The following is a 21,272-nucleotide window of genomic DNA, read 5'->3' as shown; positions in this document are numbered from 1 at the left end:
CCTTGCAGGTTTTGGACGGCGTTACAGCAGCGGCCTTAACCAGGGCAGCAAACTTTCCTACGCAGCTACTTCTTGCGACCTGAAACGCTGCTGCGCTTGGTCTGCCTCTTTCCGACGTCTGAGCGATGGTTATTTTTTATGGGGGAATTAAAAAAAAAAAAGCAACCCCACCGGGCTCCTGCTGCTGCATCACGCCCGTGGCAGCGTGGCTTTCGCGGCAGCCGGCGGACGCCTCGGGCCGAGGGAAGCGCCCGCGGCCGGCGAGGGGTGCCGGAGCGGGAGCGGGAGCCGGGCTCCCCGCGGCCCCCTCGCCGGCCCCGAACGGGAGCGCCCAGCTCGGCTGGCAGCCCGCCGGCGGCCCCCCCTTCTCGCTTCCTGCCTCTCTAACCCGTGCGCGGCCGGAGCCGGAGCCGGAGGGGGAGTTCCCCTGGCTGGATGTTCACCTCGCGCGTCCTGCCACCTCTGGCCGCCGGCCCCCTCCTCGACACGCATCGGTTTCCTGCCTGCCGCTTTCATGCCGCTTCCTACCGCCGGTGTTATTTCCACAGAGCGTTGCGTTGCGCAGAACGAAAAAGGGAGAGGAAAAAAAAGGCAAACCTCCCCCCCCCCAAAAAAAAAACAACAAAAAAAAGGGGGTGGGGGGTGGCAGACTCGGCTGTCAGGCCGCAGCGGGCGGGAGCTGGCGGGCTCGGGCCGCGGCAGCCCCGGTCCCACACCAAATCCCTCCCGCTCCCTAGTTATCGGTCTGGTTTTTGAGGTCGGGGAGAAGGGCAGGTGCTCGGTCCCGTCCCCCAACCCCCCCCCCCAAACCAGGCCCCCGGGACAGCGGACACGCTGGCTCCGGCCGCCCCCCCGACCCGGCCCGGCCCCGGCTCGCCTCGCCGCGGGTGCCTTCGGGCCCCTCTCCCAAAACGTCTCCCTGCCTCGCGGGGAGAGCGCTCGGCGGCTCCGGCCCTTCCCGGGGGGGCTGGATTCGGGACTGCCCCGTAGCCGCGGGCTGGACCAGGCCCGACACGCGGCCGGCCCCCTCGCGCCGCCGGCCGACGCGCAGGGCAGCGCCGCGGCGGCCACAGACAGCGCGTCGCCAGCGTAACCCCGCGTGGCAAATGCGGAGGTCGGGGCCGGGGGGCGGAGGGGGGGGGACGACGACCCGTATTCATTAGCTCGGGAGACGCCGAGCGCTTTGCACGTGAAACGCGAGCCGTTTTATTGAGCCGAGTCAAACAGGCCTCGCATTGCTTCCAGGGAGCCCAGTAAAACAGAAGGTGATCCATAAATATGTATGTTATGCTGGATTTAAAATACTTGCTGATGATTTTCTAGGCAGATCTCCAATAAGTTACAGCACAGCATCGCTATTGTGAAGCCATAGTCTCGGGCTGGTAAAGCTTGTGCTTATTACTACGGGGAGGACGAGGATTTTTGTTGTGCGTGTGCTTTGCTTTTTCTTTTTCCCCCCACCGCCTTGTGCCAAACTGTCACTCCTCGGATGAAGAAATTAAATATAACCGCTGAAACACTTTTCGTTTTCCCCCCGCGCGCCGGCCCGCGCTGCGCCGGGGCCAGCTGCAACGGCCCGCTCGCTGCCGCCCGCCGGGCCCGGGGCACCGCCTCCGGCCCCGCCGCCCCGCGCCTGCCGCTGCCGTCGCGCTTCGGGCTGGGAGCGTCCCTCTGGAGGCTGTCGGGATCGGGATGGGGGGGGTGCCGTCCCGCCGGTGGGTCCAGCCTGGACCCGGGCGGCTTTTGCCAAAACGCGGCGAGCGAGTGAGGTCAGGCCGCCCGGGCCGGGATCGCTCCTGCGCTCTCCTCCAGCCTGGAAAACCTGCCTTTAAAGATGTTTTACTGTCTCCGTGAAAAGGAGAATTTTTTTTTTTTTCACTGTTAATGTTGATAACGTTTCATTATTCCAAAAAAAAAGAAAAAAAAAAAAACCCAGCCAAGAAGAGAGCGTTTCTACAAAAACCCAGTGACGTTTTTGCCCTGGGGCTTAGCCACCCTCCAGCCCTTCCGCCTCTTTCCCCCGCTCTTTCGGCTCCGAACGCCCCAGAGAGAAGCGGTTTGCCGAAGCCGGGGGGGGGCAGAGAGGGTCCCCCCGGGGAGGGGGGGGATGGACGGCACCCCGGGGCGCTGCCTGCCCCCACGGCGTCCCCGGCCGCCGCTTCCGTGGGCGCGGAGGGCGTTTTGCCTCTGCCACGGCTGCTACCGCCGCGCACTTCCCTCCCGCCCGGCCCGTCCTCGGCAGGCGCCGCTCGCGCCCGCCGGCCGCAGGGAAAGCCCTGCGAGGAGCCCAGCGGCGGGGGGGACGGCGGCCGCCTCGCGGCTCCCGGAGCGGGGGCTGCTGCAGCGGGGACTCGCTCGGGAATTACCCTTAATCCCCGCCGGGCCGGGGAGGGGGAAAACCGATCCTCTCCAGCAAGAAACGGCGCTTTGTGCTTTCCCCTTGAACCGCCGAAGGGGCTCCGGGAGCCGAGGGGACGGACGTGCTTGTCTCAAGGTCCGGCCGAGGGCCGTGGGAATTAAAAGGGGGAGTTCAAACGCTTGACACGGTGAACGCGCCGCGCCGGGGCGCGGGGCCGGCCCGGCAGCAGCGGCAGCGAGGAGCCAGCAGGGCCCGCGCTCCGGCGCGGCCCCCCGCCTGCCGGGGCCTCCCGCGGTACCTGCAGCGCGCTTGATTGAATCCCGGCTTTTACGAGCGCTGACACTGTAATCGGTTGCAGATGGTCACACAAGGTGGCCACCAAATGGTTCCTCCCGTTAATCGCAGGGTTTCGCCCGGCCGCCGCTGCCCCCGCCTTCGAAACTGCGGCCTCCTCTACCTGGATGAAACACCCCGGCTCCCGGCAGCAGCTTTACGGCGGGTTTATTTCCTGTATCATTAAAAAGGGGGGGGGGGGAAACAGGGGAAAAAAAAAAACCCAAAACGTGCCGAGGCTTCGCCGCGCACCCTCCAGCTTGGCCAGGTCGGCGGCCGGAGCCGCGCGGGACGCGCCCGCCGCAGCGGGCGTTCGGGGCGCCGGGCCTTTCTGCGTGAGACCGAAACGAAGGAAACGATTGCAACGGGGAGGGACGCTCGCCCGGCTGCTGGGGTCGTCGCTGAGCGCCGCAGCGGCCCGGGCTCGCAGGAGGGAAGGAGGTGACACGTCCGCGTCTGCAGCAGCGGGCCTGGGTGGCGGCGAGGGCACCGGTCCCGCCAGCCCCAGCCCCGCACGTAGAGGCGATGACGCTTTTGCAGGCGCCGCCGCCCCTGGCTGAGCTCTGATCGGAGGGTGAGCGAGGCCACAGCCGTCACCCCGCTGCGGGAAACCGGTCCAGACCCGGCTGTAAACTGGGCAGGCTGGAGGCCCCACGGTGCCCAGCCCGACGTCCCCAGGTCCCGGGGTCCCTATGGAGCTCAGGGCAGCGCCTGGCCAGGGCCGGAGGGCCGGGCGCGGGGCAGCGCAGGCAGCAGATGCGCCCGCAGCGCAAGCACCCGTGGGCTGCTCCTTTGTGATTCAGAACAGGCCACATTTCTTTTTTCCACTGTTTTAAGGCGGCATTTGTGTTTGAATGCCAGCGGGATTTGTCCGTTGGCGCCCAGGCAGTCCTCCACCCATTGGATACCTCCCTGTAAAAGCCTGGCGGCCCAGCCAGCCTCTGCACAAAGCCCACCACGCAGCTGAGAACAGCGACGATTGCTAAAAAGAAGGTTTTTCACCGCGCTCCTTGCCTGCCTTACCAATATTAATCTGAAGCCATTGAAACGGAGCTGGCAGGGTTCCTCCCTGGTAGGTGCCAGCGCGGGGAAGAAGCAACGGGCCAAACGAGAGCGGAAAGGGTTTGCGGGGGCTGAGCCTGGCACCCGGCTGGGCACCGTGGACGGCGCGTGTCCACGTCCTCGGCCGCCCCCGCCTCGCGCGGCTGGAGGGTGAGGCGCAGCCCTGGCTGGCGGGTGAGATGCCCCCTGCAGAGCTGTAACACGTGCAAGGGGCAACGGTGCGTTCTTGGGTTCAAACCCCTGAAAAACGAACAAACTCGGTGCCTAGCAAGCGAGGATCTCAAAGCGCACAGTCCGAGCAGCCTCGGCTTCCTCTCCATCAGCTCCTCGACCTTCCTTTCCCGCTCCTGCAGGTGGTCCTTTCGCAAAACTGGTCTTTTTTCTTTTTTTAACTATTTAGTTACTTTTGCAAATCCAGGCTTTTATAGCTGGAAAGCTGCAAGCAATTAGCGGCGCCCTCCCTCCCCCACTTCCTGTTGGGAAAAGGAAGAAACCAGCACACACCAGAGCAAACCCCAAAACTTCCTGCCCCGCGTAATAATAAAGTAATGAGCGTGACTCGGCTGGGAAAGTTGGTTTACACCGGGTTGGCGCTTAATTAAAGACCGGCCGAGCAGCAGACCTGCTCCGTTTTACAGCCCCACGTCTTCCTGTTGCAGAGCGGCGCCGTGGCGGCAGCAGGGCTGCGAGGCCGGCTGGGAGCTGGTGCCGGGACGCCGGCCGCGCGCTGCCGGGCCCGCGGCGAAAGCAACGCCCCGGGACGGCAGCGCCTGGGTGCAGCTCGGCTACCGAAGCCCTCGAGCCCGGCGCGGGGGGCAGGTAGGGAGCCGGAGAGGGGCAGGGCGAGCGGCTGCTAAGGGCTCCCTTCCCGGCACAGCTCCCCTTTCCCCCAGCACCCGCGCAGCCAGCGCCCCCGGCCAGAACTGAGCCAGCCTCGCTCCTCCGGCCAACGGCCGCCCGGGGCAGCGCCGGGACGAGCGCCGCCCGCAGCGCGCCTGCGGCCACGGGCCGGAGAGCCGCCCCGCACGGGCGCCCGGCCCCCAGCGCCGCAGGGAGCATCACCCCTCCAGCCCTGCGCGCAGCCCAAGGACCCACCAGACCCTATTATAAATTAGCCGTTTTATTGAATATCAATAAACTGTATATAATTATATAAAAAGTTTCATCAGTACAAAATTGTGGCACAAAAAAAATATATATATAAATACCAGTGTACCTTTGAAATGTAAACATCCTCTTTGTTATGATTCTGTGAAAACAATGTCCGAAGAAAGATGCATTCAGGAGGCACCTGTCAATAACCATAAATAGCGCTTTTGGCACACACCTGTCGATGGGCAGCCTTCGCACAGGCCACCATTGTATCGGCTGACAAGTGCCTGCTATTAGTCACAGTTCTCTTGAAAAGCAGTTGTTAAGAGTCATATTAACAGGTGCTTGAGTGCATAGCTGCTCTGTAAACAGGATTCTTGTTTGAAATGGCTACCAATGCCTTTTATGGACACTGTTAATCTCGGAGGCATTGCAAATTGTCATTGTGCTGGGGAGAAGCAGCTGCTTCACAACTAATGTGATACTGTATTATTGCATAGTTACACCTTCTACAGGCGGCATATATACAACCGGGGCAGGGGAAGGGGGTTCGGCTTAACACTTTTTGTCCTTCATTAAAAATAAAATACTGGTTCTTAAAAAGTTACCAAGTGGTTATGGTAAAAAATAAAAAAAAATAAAGCAAACCCCAAAGCTACACAATTGCAATGTTTTTATACCAGCGGTGTGGTCAGGGTGCAGGTCCCACCCTGCAAGGTGCTGAGTGCCTTCAGCAACCAGTAGGCACCTGGCGCAGGGCTACGGCACAACCCCTCCGGCGGCGTCAGCGGACTCAAGCCTGCGCCCGCAGGATTCGGCTCTCTTTCGCCACCCGCGCTCAAGCGCGACGGGAGAGTTCAGTCCTGCACCGACTCGGGTGGGAGGAGGATCAGGCCTTAAAAATTGCACGAGAGGCACAAAACGAGGAGTGTGGAAGAAGTCTCTCAAGGCCTGAAGGAGCTGTGTACGCAGGTCTGATACACACTGTAATGGCAACACCAAGGAAACTAACTCCTACAGAAACTAGTTACAATATACGTATTTGCATGTTAAGAGTCCGCGGGGTCCCGAGTCCTTAGCGTGTTCCAGAACAGCCCGTTTCTTCGTGTTTGTGAAGAAGTGACATACGGGAGAAAGTCCGGGAGCAGGTTTTGCATTGATACTTCTTTACATCTGAATGGGTCTGCAGGTGGGCGCGGAGATTAGAGCGGTCAGCAAAGGCCCGATTGCAGTGCGTACAGGAAAAGGGCTTTTCACCTATGAGACAAAGAGAAACGTTCCCAATTAACTAGTGCATCAACACATGGAGAATATCAAAGAAGGGGCCATTCATTAGCCAAAGTCGGTGAAGAGCACCGTGAAAAGAAGTGCTCAGTGTTATTATTCCGACGGAAAGCTAAGGGAGGTATGTATGCCATTCGCTTAGAGGAAAGCCTCCGACTTGGGAATTTCCTACTTGCAGAGAAATCTCATATGAGCCACAGAAAATTATCGCTAGAACCAGCTGCAGAATCAAGCCCATTTCTGATATAAATGCAGACAATATTCAGCTTCTACCCCGGCTAAGGGAACCCGCTTGCAGAGCGGCAAGAGCGTGCAGCGCTGCGTGTTAATCATATCATAGCAGGCAGGGGCTGAGCGCAGCGGGCTCCAGGCGAGTATAGCTATTTCCTCCTCTGAAGGCTTCGCTCCCCCTTCTCCCGCCCCGGCTCGCATTGAAAAGCCCGGGCAGGGTGAATTCCTGTCAGAAACTCTTTTGGAGGAAACAAATGCGTATGCTCAATTTGGAAAGCACAATTCAGTCTTTCTAGCTTCCTTCAGACCCCATCTTTAGTACGTTAAGAGGGTGTGAAATCAGTGCCAAGTAACAATTACGCTGTCCCTGCAGCAGGCACAAAGGATGCTCGGGGAGGCGCATTGTAGCGGGGACACTTGTGGGACGGGGCGCGGGAGGCCGCGGCGGGCTGGCAGCTGCGGCCGGCCCCGCGCTAACAGGTGCACAGGGCGAACGGCACCGCTCCACCAGCACCTGCCCGGCGGCCCCGGCGCGTCCCCCAGGGCCGCTCGCGGCCGGAAAACGGAGGGCCCCGAGGCTTGCAGTGGTGCATCTCAGCAGCACCTTCTGCGCTGAGCTGAGCTCATCCTCCCCGGACAGGGAGCAACTCCTGCTTCCGGGCAAGTGGCTGGGCCTGTAGTGCAGCGCAGGCCAAGGTGGCCGGGCCACTGCCACGTCCTCGCCGCCACCCTGGGACAGGGAGGGAGGGGACAGGCTGCCCTGCTGGAAGCCTTCAGCACGGGGAAGGGGGCAGCCTTGCGTGCCCGCCAGCGTGCCGAGCTATCAAACGCAGCCCCGAGTGCCCAAACCAGCACGGAGCTGAAGGGTGCACCGTCAGCCAGGGCCCGCGGGGCAGCTCGCGGGCAGGCAGCGGCAGCACAGATTTACGAGCCGAGCCTTGACCCCTCGCTCAACGCCAGCCAAAAGGATATTTAAAGGATGTTTGAGAGAGACGTGCCAAGGGGGTTTGGGAAGCCCTTATCTTCCCAGATAACACCCAGACCGCTGATTCGCTTCAGGTCACCGAGCTGGGAAGGCGGAGGCGATCAGGGCGGGAGGGAGGGAGCGAGCGGGGGCGAGAGCCAGCTTTACCGGTGTGCGTGCGGATGTGGCCCTGCAGCAGCCAGGGCCGGGAGAAGGCCTTGCCGCACATCTTGCAGACGCAGGGCAGCGTGTGGCTCCGGATGTGCATCTTGAGAGCCCCCAGGCTCACGTACTCCTTCTCGCAGTACTTGCAGCTGAAGGATTTCCTGGCCTGGGCGTCGCAGTGCAGTTGCTTGTGCTTGGAGAGCCCGGCGAAGGTGGAGTAGGCCTTGGCGCACTGGGCGCAGCGGAAGCGCTCGGCGGCGGCGGGCGCCGAGGCCGGGCTGGGCGGCCCCGAGCTCTTGCCCTCGTCCTCCTCGCTGGAGAGCGCCGTCAGGTCCAGGGCCGGCGCCGCGCCGCCCGCCGCCTCCGCCTCGGCGCCCGGGCCCGCCGGGAAGAGGCTGGAGAGGAGCCCGGCGTCCCACACCAGCGGCGGGTAGTAGGCGCCGGGGCCGAGCACGTCGGGCGGCGGGATCACCGACAGCGGGCACTTCTCGTACAGCAGCGGCGAGACGATCACTGCGGGCAGCCGGGGCAGCGCGCTCAGGGCGGCGCCGCGGGCACCCCGCCCGCGCCCGCCCCGAGGGCAGCCCCGCGCCCCGGTCCCTCCCGTAAGGGGCTCCGCGCCCGCCCCACGAGAGCGGGGCCCCTCCGCCCGTGCAGAAAAAAAAAAAACCCAAAAAAAACAAAAAAAGGAAAGAAAAACCAAGCAACCCACCCCCACATCCATTAAAAACAAACAAACCAACCAACCCAAAATAGCCACCCCTCTCTCCGCGTTCGCGCAAAGCAAAAGCGCAACCCCCTTCCCGCATCGCTTATGCGAAAAATGAAAAGAAAAAAAAGTTTAGAAAAAAAAAAAAAGCCGCCCCGCACCCGCGCCGCTGCCCGGATCCCGCGGCCGCCCGGCCCGCTCCGCGCCCCTGCGCGCCGCCGAGCACCCCCACGCGCGCAGCGCAGCGCGGCGCGGCACGCACCGGTCTGGCTCTCCAGCTCGCTGTAGTTGGGCTTCTTGCTGGCCGAGAAGTGCTTCTTCACCAGGAAGGAGCGCGGCATCTTGCAGCCCCGCTGCTGCCTCCTTCCTCCCGCCCGGCGCGGCCCCGCCGCCGCGCCCGCTAATATGGGCCCGGGGCGGCGCGGGGGGCGGTGCGGGGCCGCCCCCGCTTGGCGGAGCCAATGGGCCGGGCGGGGCGGGCGCGCCGGCAGGTGCCGGGGCCCGGCCGGGCCGGGGTGGTGCCCGGCGGGCCGGGCCCCCTGCAGCCCGGGGCGCATCCGGACGGAGCTCGGCGGGGAGGCGGCCCCCTGCGCCTGGCGGCGCTCAGGCCACCCGTGGGGGGAGCCAGGGCGGCCCCAGAGCCCACACGCTCCTGGCTGCCCCTGCCACCACCCCAGCGCTGGGCTGTGGTGCAGACTGGGACAAGCCTCTACCCTGCCCCGCGGCTCCAAAAGCCCTGCTGGGAGGCAGCCGAAAAACAGAGCACACTTTGCCAAAGGTTATTAATCCACCGTTAAGAGAGGAAACGATTTGTGGAGGATCAGGGCCGGACTCAGCCCTGCCTTTGCTGGCAGCAGACAGCTTAGCCCTACCTGGGTCGCAGCCAGGAGTGACTCCCCCAGCGAGCGCAGGCAGGGCTCAGGAGCACATGCCCAGACCTGCTTCTCCCCTGCACGCGGGCCAGGCAGGTTTGGGGCCCTGTACCCTCCCCCAGCAAGCTGGTCTTGAGGCTTTTCTTCCCTCCTTCCCCACTGGGTTAGGCAGCCTATGGGTGTAAAACAGCCCTAGGGAGAAACATGCTCTCTTTTAGCTTCCCGCTCCCAAGGTACCCTTGTCCAAGGGAAGGTGCCCAAGCCTCAGCGAGCAGGTCCTGGGAAAGTGGTGAGCAGAGCCTGAGCTGTCCCTCCGGCTCGGCAGTTAAGAGGCCCAGCCCCAGCTTCCGGCTCATCCTGTTCTTCCCTCTCACGTTTGGATTTTCCCCCCGCTGGAAGAGCTCAGGGCACGGGTCCAGGCACCTGCTGCGCGAGGCTGGAGCGAGCCCCAGTTCCAAGACAGCTGCTGGCGGCGAGCGGCCGAGGGAGGGAGGAGAAGCGGGACCTGCTGGGAACGCCTCGCTGCTCGCATCCAGCTCCAGCCTCCCGCCACCCAAGCGAGGGCCCGTGATGCCAGGACGCTCGTGACTCACGCATCACACATCACTCCTCCCGCCAGAGCTTGTCTCGAGCCCCTCGGTTACCACACGTTGCTGTTTAGCCACAGCCCGTGAAATGCAGAAGTGGCGAGCAAAGCTTTCCACTGGCAAGACTGCAGTCCAGGGATTTCAACTGAGAGCGAGTCTTTGCTCAGGGTGGGAACAGCTCGGAAAGCTGCTGCTGTTGCCAGTGACACACCACCGTGCGCAGAGGAGGTGTGTTTGCAAACTCTCCCCCTGCCCACACATCCTCTGGAGCTGCCTCTGCTCCTCTGCTGCAGAGCTGCTCTCAGCTTTCAGTTGGGAGCTCTCACAGGAGGTATCTGCTGTTGGCAGGCATGGGGTGTTTATCTGCGTAACTCATCCCTGGATCACCTTCCCTGAAGTCAGCTTTCAGGGGAAACTTGCCCCTGAAGGCATCGGGGCATGTGAATCACGCGGGCCAGACCCACCCTGCTTCCCTCAGGTGCGCGGGAGAGCCAAAGTGCCACATCCTGCAGAGCATCAGGCAGCACCAACTTGCCGTCCCAGGTCGCTCTCTTGGCTGCTTGCTGATGCCTTCCACGTGCCCGTTACACCTGCTGCGGATGTGGTTAGGCATTGGGGGCAGTTGCATAAGGTATCCAACTAAGTGGTTTTCTTTAAAGAGGCAAAGACACCTCTTCTGTTCTTTCTGAAATGTTAATGATAAGATCGGTTCCAACCACTGCTAGTGCACATGGAAAAAATTGCATTTGCTAGAGGAAAAATCTAGATGAAGGGAGGAGAGCAACCTGTCTGTGCCTCTGAGCCAGAAAGCTACAGGACAGAGAACAGGGAGAACAGAGGGGCGGGGAAGCTCTGAAATGATTCACAGGCTGGAAACGGCAGTGGTTTCTCAGACGTCCCACCCCTTCACTGCAGTATAGGGCTAGGGAGGCAGCTGAGCTTCAGGGGTGGTCAGAGCAGCCCTGCTACCAGATTGTGGCATAGCTCCAGTTTGAAACCCACACAGTTTTAAGCTTAAAGGAGCTCAAAAGCATACACTAACCACCCCCACGGCAGAAAAATCTATTGCAAGTTTTTTACTGTTACCTACTTGGGTCCCATAATGCTATGTAAAGCATTTCAAATTCCCTGCTACAGAGCAAAGCTCCTACAATGAAAGAACATAACAATGCAAACGGACCTTTTGGTTACAAAAAAAAAAAAAAAAAAGGAAATGAATGCCCTAACGAGACAATCTACATCCAATACCGGTCTCTCTTTTTAATTCAGACTCATGAATCAACAATGAGTTTTACACTGATACTGCCCTGCTATAGCAATATTGGAGTAGTTCTATGAAATATACTACAAAAAAAAAAAAGAAATTGGTGACAAATTACATGTGAAAAGCACACGGGACAGGGATGTGAAAGATCTCCAGTTCATATTGGCTAAAAACAGTTACTGCATACTTCATAAACTGCAAGAACTCCCTCTACTGTCTAAAGGCAATTATAGCTCCTTTGGAGCCGCAGTGCTTTAGACAAGAACGCAATCAAGGGAATTTAATGACATCCACTAAACATTAAATTAGATGTATAGGGCTAGGCGTCCAGATATGATCAGTACTAAACTACCTAATTAACATAGTAAAGAGTATGAGCCTTTTTCAGCTTTAAAGATAAACACTGATACCATCCTAAAAATCAGGGTAGAAGGTGGTGTCCTTTGTTGTCAACCGCAGAAATCTGTCATACTGCTTCAGAACTGGGTCATTTTCAAACCAACGTATTTTTATTCTCCTTACATCTTGATTATGGAAGAGAACTACATTGCATCAGGGATACTAAAACACCTCCCAGAAACTCCAGTGCAATAGCTATTTTTGTTGTTGTTTTTTTTTTTTTTTTTTTAAAAAAAAGACCAGTATCTGAATACTAGATAAAACAGATTTGAGAACTAGATGGGAAGACCCAAGTCCTGTAGCAGCAACGTGTATTTTCACTTAGCTCTGAGTCTTTTCTGGAGTTTTTGGGGAGAAGGAGAAAGTTTTCATAGTGGTTTCAACTGCCCCCACGTGCATTACCTGGAACACAATGAGGTTGACCCATTAAAGAAATTAGCTGCTTTTGAAAAATCAAGCCCAAATTAATGGAAGCGTGATGTGAAGCTCTGAGTTTAAAAAACAAACAAAAACCACGCACACACCGACCCCCAAAACCCCAAGAACCCTCAGACAAACACCCCATTGTCAGTTTTACTACATTTAAAGTATAGAAAAATTTTACGACTGCAAGCATAAGCCTAATTTGCTACTTCGTTATTTAATGTATTCCTGGTATTACTGGTGTGACAGCGGTAGCAAACATATTACTGACATTATCAGGCAGCAGCAGAGAACATAACCTTCTCCTCCTGAAAATGGACACTGAGGTATATGATTACTCTTTTTCAAGCCTTTCCCTCTTCTCAAATCTTTTGCTGCAAGCAACCAAGCATCAAAACTGCTTTGAAAACAATAGTTCAAAGTTTCTGAAGACTTCAAGCCTTGCTGGGGGTGTAGCTCACAAAGTGATGCCAAGAGATGCTATAAATATTAGTAAAAATCCTGACCATGAGAGGTCAGTCCTCCTTGCGTTAATCTCACCGGTGACCATCCAAGTGTATCTGGCTAAAGGCCTCACTGAAGCAAGTTTGTTATGACTTTGTTAATCAGGTGACCTTAGAAGCCAGAATATACTGTCAATGCTTTATTATAGACAGGGTCCTTTAAAAGATCTCATCCCCCAGCATAAGGAGATCAGGGGGATTTACTGCTGTAATTCCAGATGAAGTGATGCCGATTGTGTTAGGCAATGAATGCTGACATCAATTTATCAGACCTATTAAGGTCAGCCTTTGACTGGAGCTAGATTCATTCCAAAAAATAGAAGCCCAACTGTCTTCTTGTCTCTTCCCCTTCTGTCCTTCTGCCTCAGCGCTAATCACCCTCCTAACGCTGTCTCCTGGTGCCAGACACCGGGAATTTCACAGTTCCCAGGTAGACCGATTAAATTATCGCCAACAATGGGCATTTGGGATTTTCTACGGGTACAAGATCAGCTGCTGACAACGAGGTGAAAGCAGCTCTGCCAGAGCACTTCACTCCTGTGCAGCATCGCTATACTGGATTTAGAAGCCCAAACTAGCTTGTACAGGAAGGTTTTTTTTATCCAGAGTTTTTGCACATAAGCTAGATGAACCAAGGTTACACACAGAACAAATATGTTTTTTTTTTCTTCTTCAAATCAACCAGTAAGTATCAGTAAGATATCTGACAACCCGTGTAAACAAGTTCGTTGGTTAATTTGATGAAGCCAGCATAGAGACACAAAGCTCTTCAGTACCTGGAATAATAAATACGAATCTACTGCTCAGTTTCTCTCTGAATGGTTGTATGGATGCTCATCACATCCACGCTGTAAATTCCATTGTTATCAACCTAGCAGGTGCTAGGCTGATATTACTTCTTATTCATACACAAGTTTAATCAAACTTAAAGTAGATTTTGTGTGCATTTTCCAACCAGCTCATTGCTTGCTACCACTATTATAAGGCTGTGGAAAGTATGAAATAATTCTCAGATAAGAAGTTGGAAGTCAAATCGCAGTTGTATCAAAGTCAACAAATGCATCTGGACCAGCAGTCAGGGTATGATCATTTAGCACAAACAACTAGATTTCTGACCAACCGTTGCTATGAGCCACTCTAATTTTCACCTCTTCATTTGGACCTACTCAAACTGAGGATAACACATGGATACACTGCACTGCAAAACGTATGGCAAGAAGAGTTCAAGCTGAGGGTTATAAAGATTGAATTAAACAAACAAACAACAACAAACCCACCCAAACACTCTCCGGGACAATAAAACCTTCTGAATTTACCTAAGAAAATCGGTGGGTTTATTCCTCTGACTCAGCATAGTTCTAGCCAAACTAATGTATCTGAACCGCTTTTCATAACCCATCTGGTGCATTGTTTGAAAGATTATAAATGAAGCTGCAGTTAACAAATCAGGACAAAATACATAGCAGAAGAATCTGTAGCCTGTACATTACTCAGTTTCTAACGCGCTCCATGCAGCATTACACAGCCAGCAAGAACCGGTTCTATGCTGGTGCTATAATAAAGTGTTTGGACGACGAGGAGAAAATGACAGAAGTTCACATGAAGATAGCATTTTATAAATTATATGAACTTTATTTATAACTTGTCTTCAAAAGTCAAAAACATGACAAAGTAGTTGCTCGGAAGCTTCTAACTGCTCCTGAAACATTTTATCAGAATTTCATGGAAGTGCACTTAGAATAGTAGCAGAAATCTAGATTCAGGTCAATCAGTACCACAAAACTTGGTTCTAGCTAGAACCTAGAAGTCCCCACGCAGCCACTAATACACTGCAATCTCTTTGCAGATTAAGCATTTAAAAATAACCAAACCCAAAATACAGTACTTTCTCCACAGTACTATGAGACTTTTTTCCTAAGACTGAGCTTCCAGTCACCAAGCATATACTTAAGCATGAGTCTATACTAGTCCGTATCAAGTTTGTGAAAATGTACTAAAAACAAATTCAAATTAAATATATTAGAGGTCTGGCTGGACACAAAGTTTAATCAAGAGGTTTGAGCTGGATTATATTACATTACTTACTGTTTTAGGGTAAGGCTATGCTGCCATCTGCAGAGTGCAAAGTTACGTTTGTTGGCCACATTAGTTAGCGAGCTCTGTGATTGTGCAGGTCCACTGCTCTAATTAAGCATCCAAGTTAAATTAGACGGGACATCTCAATACTACACTGATTTACACATTCTCATCAGGTGCCTCGGCTGACTAGCTCTCAGTATCTTGATTGTTTAATTAACGAAGTGCTAAACTAAGAAAAGGAAGCTCTATAGTAAAAGCGTATAACGGAATGTATCCATTTACCATGTATTGGAACAATCATCCTGCTTTCTGGTTTCTATTTTATTTTTTTCTTTGAAAGCTATACCTCTATATTATACATACATTATATGGAAAATATAATCTAAGTACAGCTTCAGCTACTTTAGTGACAGGAATTCAAAACACTTGCTAAAATCTGAAAGGCAGAAAGGTAGTGCTGCACGAGCACCAGGGATTAAAAGTATTTTTTTCTTTCTTTTTTTTTTTAAACCAGCTTGCCCTGAGGGATGGAAAAACTAAATATATAAGTGAAAATTTTAGATTAAATAGGAAGCAGCAGTATTTAAAAAAAAAACTTTTGACTCCTTCTGTCAACATAAGGCTTAAAATTAAAACGCTAGAAAACTAGTGCCAAAGTCATTAAATTAATCATAAAGCCAACAAACATGATTACTGTTTGATATAATACTTAAAATGCATCTTTTTTTAAACTAAGACTAATAAAAGTTTATTTTCCAGGTTACAAACCATTTTTGTCAGAGTATGGAAGAAAATAACAGGCATGGAACTAAAGTATTTTGAACTAGTTTCTTACACAGTTGCACAGATTTGCTAGAGAAGATTGCAGTTTGAAGATCTGTACTAAAGATATCTTTTCCATACAGTTGAGAGGCTGACTATATGAATTCAAACACTGGTAAACATTACGAAGTCACAGTAATCATAGGCCACTTTAAATGGGAACTGATCTGGCAATTACAGTTAACACCTAGCATTCTTACTGAATGAAAACAGAGCTGTGAATACATCTCTGAAACTATCATTCAAGAAATGTGAATGAGAGATTGGGGAGAGTTATCTACCTACTAACTCAGGCCATTCCTTCTGGAATGTTTTTGCTTTTAAAGAGAGTCAAATGAACACAACTGCAGAAAAACAAGCATAGGAAAGAGAAAACAAACTTGTCTCCTTCATGTTGACCTATCATTAAGCTTTGTGTGAAGCTAGTAAGAAAACTAGGCTGACATGGTTTAACAGCATAGAACACGCTAACAAGAGACCAAATGATACAGAAAGACCAAATCAGGATTTGAAATCAAGAGATAGATAAAGAATCTTCCATATTTCTGGATGCCTGAGTTCATCTTGGGATGTAAAGGGAGAAATGCAATGATGCTGGGCACTTCTCCCCTCGTGGAAGCTTGGTTTTACAGTTAATCTTCTACTTGTTTCATTTATCACGCAAAGAACGGATCAAAACCTGTGCCATCATATCATCTTCATCAGCATCATAATCCTATGAACAAAGGGTATAGAAACTCAGCCATACTGCAACAGCCACATTAGTTAGTTCAACACCAAGAAAACTCAGAAAATAGCTGCCTCATCCTTTGACTTGCCAATAATACAATTTCTCTAAAATAATGGATAAATTGATTATTGAGACATCATCTGCACAAATCAGATTTCACAGTAGCAGCTATGCAAAAAAGCTGGATTTTAAGAGTCAGCCTGTATTCCAAAGGTAAGAAAACACATACCACGAAAGTATCGTATGAAAAGCGATGACGCCTCTGAAGGTGCTCCATGAAGTTAGCACTCCTGTAATTTGGATCTCCCCATGGCATTGAGGCACAAATTGGGCAGACCTTCAAGAAAAAAAAAAAAAAAAAACCACCCAACAAGAAAGCCAATTAAGTACCAATGATTAAATGCTTTAACGTTTACACTGGGAAGGGCAGGACAGAGACAATATGGAAGACTAAAGCCTGAGGTTTGCGACAGTCACTACTCTATATGTAAAGTGATTTTAGATTACTTTACTAGGACTGTCAATAAAAAAATTTCAGATAACCCTACATTATTTCCATTTGATTTTTAGACCTCTGAACTGGAATGGTTTAGGGTCTTCTCCCTATATACTGGAAATTAGAGTTATTGAGTACAGTGTTTACTGTGGCGATTTCATCCCTCTTTTCTCAATAATAGAGCAGTTTCCTTGAACTCTTTTGCAAAGATCACTTCTCTCAAAGTGAAAGAAGTGAACTTTTTTCCTAAATTAATAATTTTGAATTCCAAAAAACACTTTCAAGACAAATGAAAGTTTCAAAGTGAGTTCCAAGTTTTGCGATTCCTCCTGTACGTGAGGGAGCAAAAGCAGATAAAGATTACTAGAGGGAGATGCAACTTTTTCCAAGTATTTTTCACATGCATTTATAACAGATCTTCTTGCTGAGAATAGCATAGAGAGATCTTAAATAACAGTAAATATCTTTTTGAAATTATATGAATGATATTATGCTTATTAGCATGCATAATTTACTTCAAATGCCTGCCATTTCTCAAATAAGAAAAGGAAGATGTGAACTACAATAGGACTAGAGAAAGTCACCTCCAGCAAACGTTTCCGAAACCACAATTAAGTAAAACTTAAGTGCGTGAACAGCATACCCACACTTGACTTTAACAGAAGCGATTATAAACATGTACTTAACTTCAAGCAGCAAGTCTCTAATTCATTGTTTCAAAGGGATTTAAGACTAGACTTCATTGCAATTCTTGAATCAAGACTCATTATTACCACTTGTTTTGCATCCAGGCTGTGCAGTGTTTTGCAGTGTTCAACTAGTCCTTCTTGATCAAAGTTTTTCTCACTACAGTACGGACAAGGAAAGGTAAAGCGATTTGGAAAGTTCCTGGTTGCAGGGAGGAAAAAGAGACTGTTTCAGGAAAGCTAAACTTAAGAACATTGGGAATAACTACTTATCTTACCAGCTATTTAGAATACAAATTATTCAAAGCAGTAATTTCATTCTACGCAATTAAGGCAAGCTAATTTCAAGAATCAGCTTCTTTATTCCTAATGATATCTTAAAGAACTTTTAATATCATCCATATTTATACAAAACTACTTCTCTTACAAATGTTACAAATGCCATTTATCAGTTTGCTTTCTTATATATATATTTTTTAAAAAGGCACAGTCACACACCCAACACGCTACAATGCGGCTCACTGCAACTTCCCTTCATTGTAAGTTACTACAATCAAGAGACAGAAAGACAAAACTATTACTTAACACCTCTCCCACCCCCCTTTAACTAAGTACCCTGATCTTGCACTAAAACATCCATGGATAACATCACAAATTAGAACAGCTTGCCTGTGCATAGTCTGTTGTTAGGTTGAAGGCTTAGTTTAACAATATGAGAGGATTAAAAGAATTAACACCCAAACTGAGTGAAGAGGTAAAGTCTGCTTTTACTCCAGTATTCTACAGTTTGCATGACACATCATAACACAGTCAACTTTTGTTTAAACAAGATAAAAGGACTGTTCTCAGAGCAAGAATCAATTTTTAAGTTTCATAATGATTAAATATTTACAGCCCAGTTTGTGGTATCAAAAAATAGCACGTCAAGAGAAGAGCTAGTTACCTGGTGTTGTTAAGGGGTTCTTTAGTTACAGCTTTTACACCTTCCATTATATAATTCTGGTACTTTGAACAAGAAGCTGCATGGCTACGCATCTTTGAGAGATACATCTGGAGAGACAACAATTAAACAGCAAACTCAGTTTAAACTACTTGCAGTCACTTTCACTTTCAGGCTTTTAGGCAGAAGAAGTAAACGATACGCAAAAGAAATAGGCTTTCTATAGAAAATGCTGAAACAGAAAAACAATTAGGCTGATGAGACAGAAAACTGTCAAGACTACGTACTAGTTAACCAGTAACTTTGTTGCCTGTAATATGTTACCAATACCATGCTGTTCAGGACAGCTCACTTTTCCTAAGATGTAATATAAAAGTTTCATATAAAGCCAGTTTATCTGGTTGCTCAGGAGAAGAGCCAATACGGGTAATAGCTTCGCTTTTTGTAATTGATCTACACCAAGATCTGTACTGCAGAACGTTGTCAGATACGCAGCACGTACAACGAAGGAACGGAGACGAACCTGACTTCACAATTTCTACTTGCAAAAGCCTGAAGGTTTTTTTCTTTGCAAAAATCCATTTTATGCTTGAAGTCTGGCTAACAATCGATTTCAAACATGCTTTAAATTAGATCCGAATCTTAATAACCCTATCCAAGCTAGAAAGAACAGTGTTTTTAGGAGGAGTAAGAGGTACAAAAATAGGCAATAACTCAGGAGGATTAGATACTGATTAGCAGTAGATGCGAGATAAAGATATAGCTAATGTATCAGCCTCCATCAAAAACCAAGTGCAAGTCTGACAATCGTGTTTCAAGCATTATCCCACTAATGAAAACTGAAATTTCCTGTAAGGAAATCTACAAGTCAAGGGACTGCAATTTTATATCAGCCAGAATAAAAAAGGTGATACTACTCAGAAATCAAAAGTGAAACTAACAGAACAGATACTCTCACCTTGTTTATGAGAAATATATAACAGCAGTAGTGCAGGAGATGAGGAACTTTGTTTTTTTAATAAAAAGAGAGCTGTAAAAGTTCAGTTAGCATAATGACATTCTTTAATGAGTTTTAAATTAAAGATTTTAGCTTTACAAGTGAACCAATTAATCTGAGGATTAGATACAGGACCATATGAACTACAAAGCTGCAGTTTTGGTGTAATATGCATCTAATTAACCTTTTCTCGCTGTCTTTCCATCTGTCAAGATATTTTCCCGTATATTGGGACAATGCTAAGAAGCCCAAACTTACAAAGAGGAAGTAAATGATAAGAGGGTGTCCTCTAAGTGTTTCATATGCAGGATTTTACCAAACAGTAAAATATATGGAATATACTGCTCATATAGGACAGCTTTGTCTCATAACTATTTCTGAGGAAGCAAACAAAGTTCTTCTGTTTAAAAGCCTAGGCTCTCAGTGTTTAAAACCACATTCACCATTTCCTTACAGCGTTACACCCACAGACATCCTCGTAGCAATATTTTATTATTATTTTTAAACCAACACAGCATCTCACACTCAGAATTCACTTCCTAGGGAGGTAACAATAAAGACTGTGGAAAAACGTCAACATTTAGGAACGACTTACAAAAAAAAAGTGCCTGTAGTACTTAAAACAAGCATTTGACCTGTTGTTGCAGAAAGCTGAAGAGCAAATACTTTACTTCCCTCTAAGCTGTAGGACTGAACAGGAACACTTCAGGCACTTGGTTTTCAAACGCTTTCCTACCTTTTTATTGCAGCCATTGCAAGTGGTTTCCGTCATTTCAATTTGCTTCTCCAGGTCCAGAGCTCTGCTACCAGGAGACAGGGTACTGCGGCAGACGCCGCAAACAGGCTTTTTCGGCTTGAGACATTCCTGCAGGCACGGAGTGCAAAAGCTAGCATGGGAGAAAAACAGCAAGCGGTGAGAAGGACGCTCCTTACAACTCGATTAAAACACTCAGAGACCTGCCATGCCCCCTGTTATTAGCGATAAAGGAGTCACAAGAAGCGACAGCGGCCGGCTGACATTTGTGCCGTGTGACGGGAGGTGCAGTCTGGGCCATCACAGTCGGAATTATCAGATTTTCGACAAATCTCTATCTCCACCAGCTTTCACAGGTGGGGGGAAGCTACCGAACGCACCGCGCCGCTGTTTTTGTGTCAAGCGAGGCTCACGGCGCCCCTACAACGGGCTAAAGCGCGCAGCTGCCTGCAGACCCCCGTCCCCTCGGGCAAGGCCGCTTCACCGACCTCCCCCTACGGGAGCCGGGCCCGCCCGAGCCCGGCCCGGGGCCGCCCCCGCCGCGGCCTCTGCGCCCGCCCGCCGCCTCGCGGCCCGCTCACGGCACCCGGTCGAGGAAGGGGCCCGCGGGCCCGGAGCCGCCCCCGAGGCCCCCACGCCGCGCCGCGCCGCGCCGCCGGCAGCCGCTCACACATGTCCGCAGGGCACGCGCACCGGGCTCTCGTACACCTCCAGGCACACAGGGCAGGTGAAGCGCGACAGCGGGTCGTGCCGCCGCGCCGCTGCCGCCACTGCCCGCTCCGGAGAGCGCGAAGCACCACCTCCACCGGCCACCGCCATCTTGCGGCGGCCCCACCGCCCCCTCGGACCTCCGCCTCCGCGCGGGCCCCGCCCCGAACCCCCAGCCAATCGCGAAGCCGCCCGCGCGCAGCCGCAGCACAGATCCCGGCGCCGGGGCGAGCACGGCGAGGAGACTCCCGCCCCGCGGGGGCGGGCGAGGCCCGGCGCAGGGGGCGTGGCCCGAGGTTGGGGGCGTGCCCAGGGGCCGGAGGGGCGTGCCCAGGGGCCGGGGGCGTGGCCGGGGCGCCCCGGGGCAGGGCCGCCAGTGGCGCGGGGCAGCCGGTGGCGGCGCGGGCAGCAGGGCGAGCGCCGCCGGGGGCCGCCCGCCTCGCCCGGGCCTGCGGAGCGGCCGCGGCCCGGGGTGAGGCAGGAGGCGGCGGTTCTGCCTGGCGGAAGAGAAAAGGAGCGTTTTTACCAACAGCTAGAGCAAGGCCGCGTGAAAAATTGTAGATGGCGCGGGCTGTTCCCCCCCCCCCCCGCCCCCGGCCTCAAGGCCGCCGCCGTCCGCGTTTAATTGGTGCCGCTGTTGGTTGCCGGCGGTTTTCGGCATCTTGCGGTCGGGGAGCGTCGTGCCGTTTCCCCCTTGCTCTCGCGGTCCGGCTGCGCCGGCTGGGGCGCGCCGAGCTGGTAACGGGAGGACAACGCAGCTCCTGTCGGCGGTGGGCAAGCCAGGGCACCGCAGAAGCTGTTTATAAAACGATA

General features: G+C 52.0%; 2 protein-coding genes across 2 annotated transcripts; both read right to left on the bottom strand.

The window, feature by feature from the left end:
• Nucleotides 1-4,858: 4,858 nt before the first annotated feature.
• SNAI1 (snail family transcriptional repressor 1) lies at nt 4,859-8,591 on the bottom strand. The gene is made up of 3 exons (XM_068912695.1): nt 8,462-8,591; nt 7,494-8,003; nt 4,859-6,103 (listed from the first exon to the last, which is right to left on the bottom strand). Exons 1-3 carry the CDS (start codon nt 8,538-8,540, stop codon nt 5,922-5,924), a joined length of 771 nt encoding a protein of 256 aa, XP_068768796.1. The 5' UTR covers nt 8,541-8,591; the 3' UTR covers nt 4,859-5,921.
• A 5,262-nt stretch (nt 8,592-13,853) lies between these two features.
• RNF114 (ring finger protein 114) lies at nt 13,854-20,658 on the bottom strand. Its single transcript, XM_068912138.1, has 6 exons — nt 20,422-20,658; nt 19,734-19,884; nt 18,004-18,110; nt 17,148-17,262; nt 16,108-16,215; nt 13,854-15,863 (listed from the first exon to the last, which is right to left on the bottom strand). Exons 1-6 carry the CDS (start codon nt 20,568-20,570, stop codon nt 15,798-15,800), a joined length of 696 nt encoding a protein of 231 aa, XP_068768239.1. The 5' UTR covers nt 20,571-20,658; the 3' UTR covers nt 13,854-15,797.
• Between the last annotated feature and the right edge of the window lie 614 nt (nt 20,659-21,272).

This window comes from Struthio camelus, chromosome 18 (assembly GCF_040807025.1).
Source record: "Struthio camelus isolate bStrCam1 chromosome 18, bStrCam1.hap1, whole genome shotgun sequence".
NCBI lineage: Eukaryota > Metazoa > Chordata > Aves > Struthioniformes > Struthionidae > Struthio > Struthio camelus.
Note: the sequence above shows the minus strand (reverse complement) of the source record. Positions and strands in the feature narration are given on the sequence as shown.

Coding starts and splice junctions, on each gene's coding strand:
- SNAI1 (XM_068912695.1), bottom strand. CDS start 8,540: ATGCCGCGCTCCTTCCTGGTGAAGAAGCACTTCTCGGCCAGCAAGAAG. Junction 8,004..8,461: donor CGAGCTGGAGAGCCAGACCG/GTGCGTGCCGCG, acceptor GGCTGCCCGCAG/TGATCGTCTCGCCGCTGCTG. Junction 6,104..7,493: donor CCACATCCGCACGCACACCG/GTAAAGCTGGCT, acceptor TTTGTCTCATAG/GTGAAAAGCCCTTTTCCTGT.
- RNF114 (XM_068912138.1), bottom strand. CDS start 20,570: ATGGCGGTGGCCGGTGGAGGTGGTGCTTCGCGCTCTCCGGAGCGGGCA. Junction 18,111..19,733: donor GCAATGGCTGCAATAAAAAG/GTAGGAAAGCGT, acceptor TTGTCTCTCCAG/ATGTATCTCTCAAAGATGCG. Junction 17,263..18,003: donor GAACCCCTTAACAACACCAG/GTAACTAGCTCT, acceptor CCCTGCAACCAG/GAACTTTCCAAATCGCTTTA.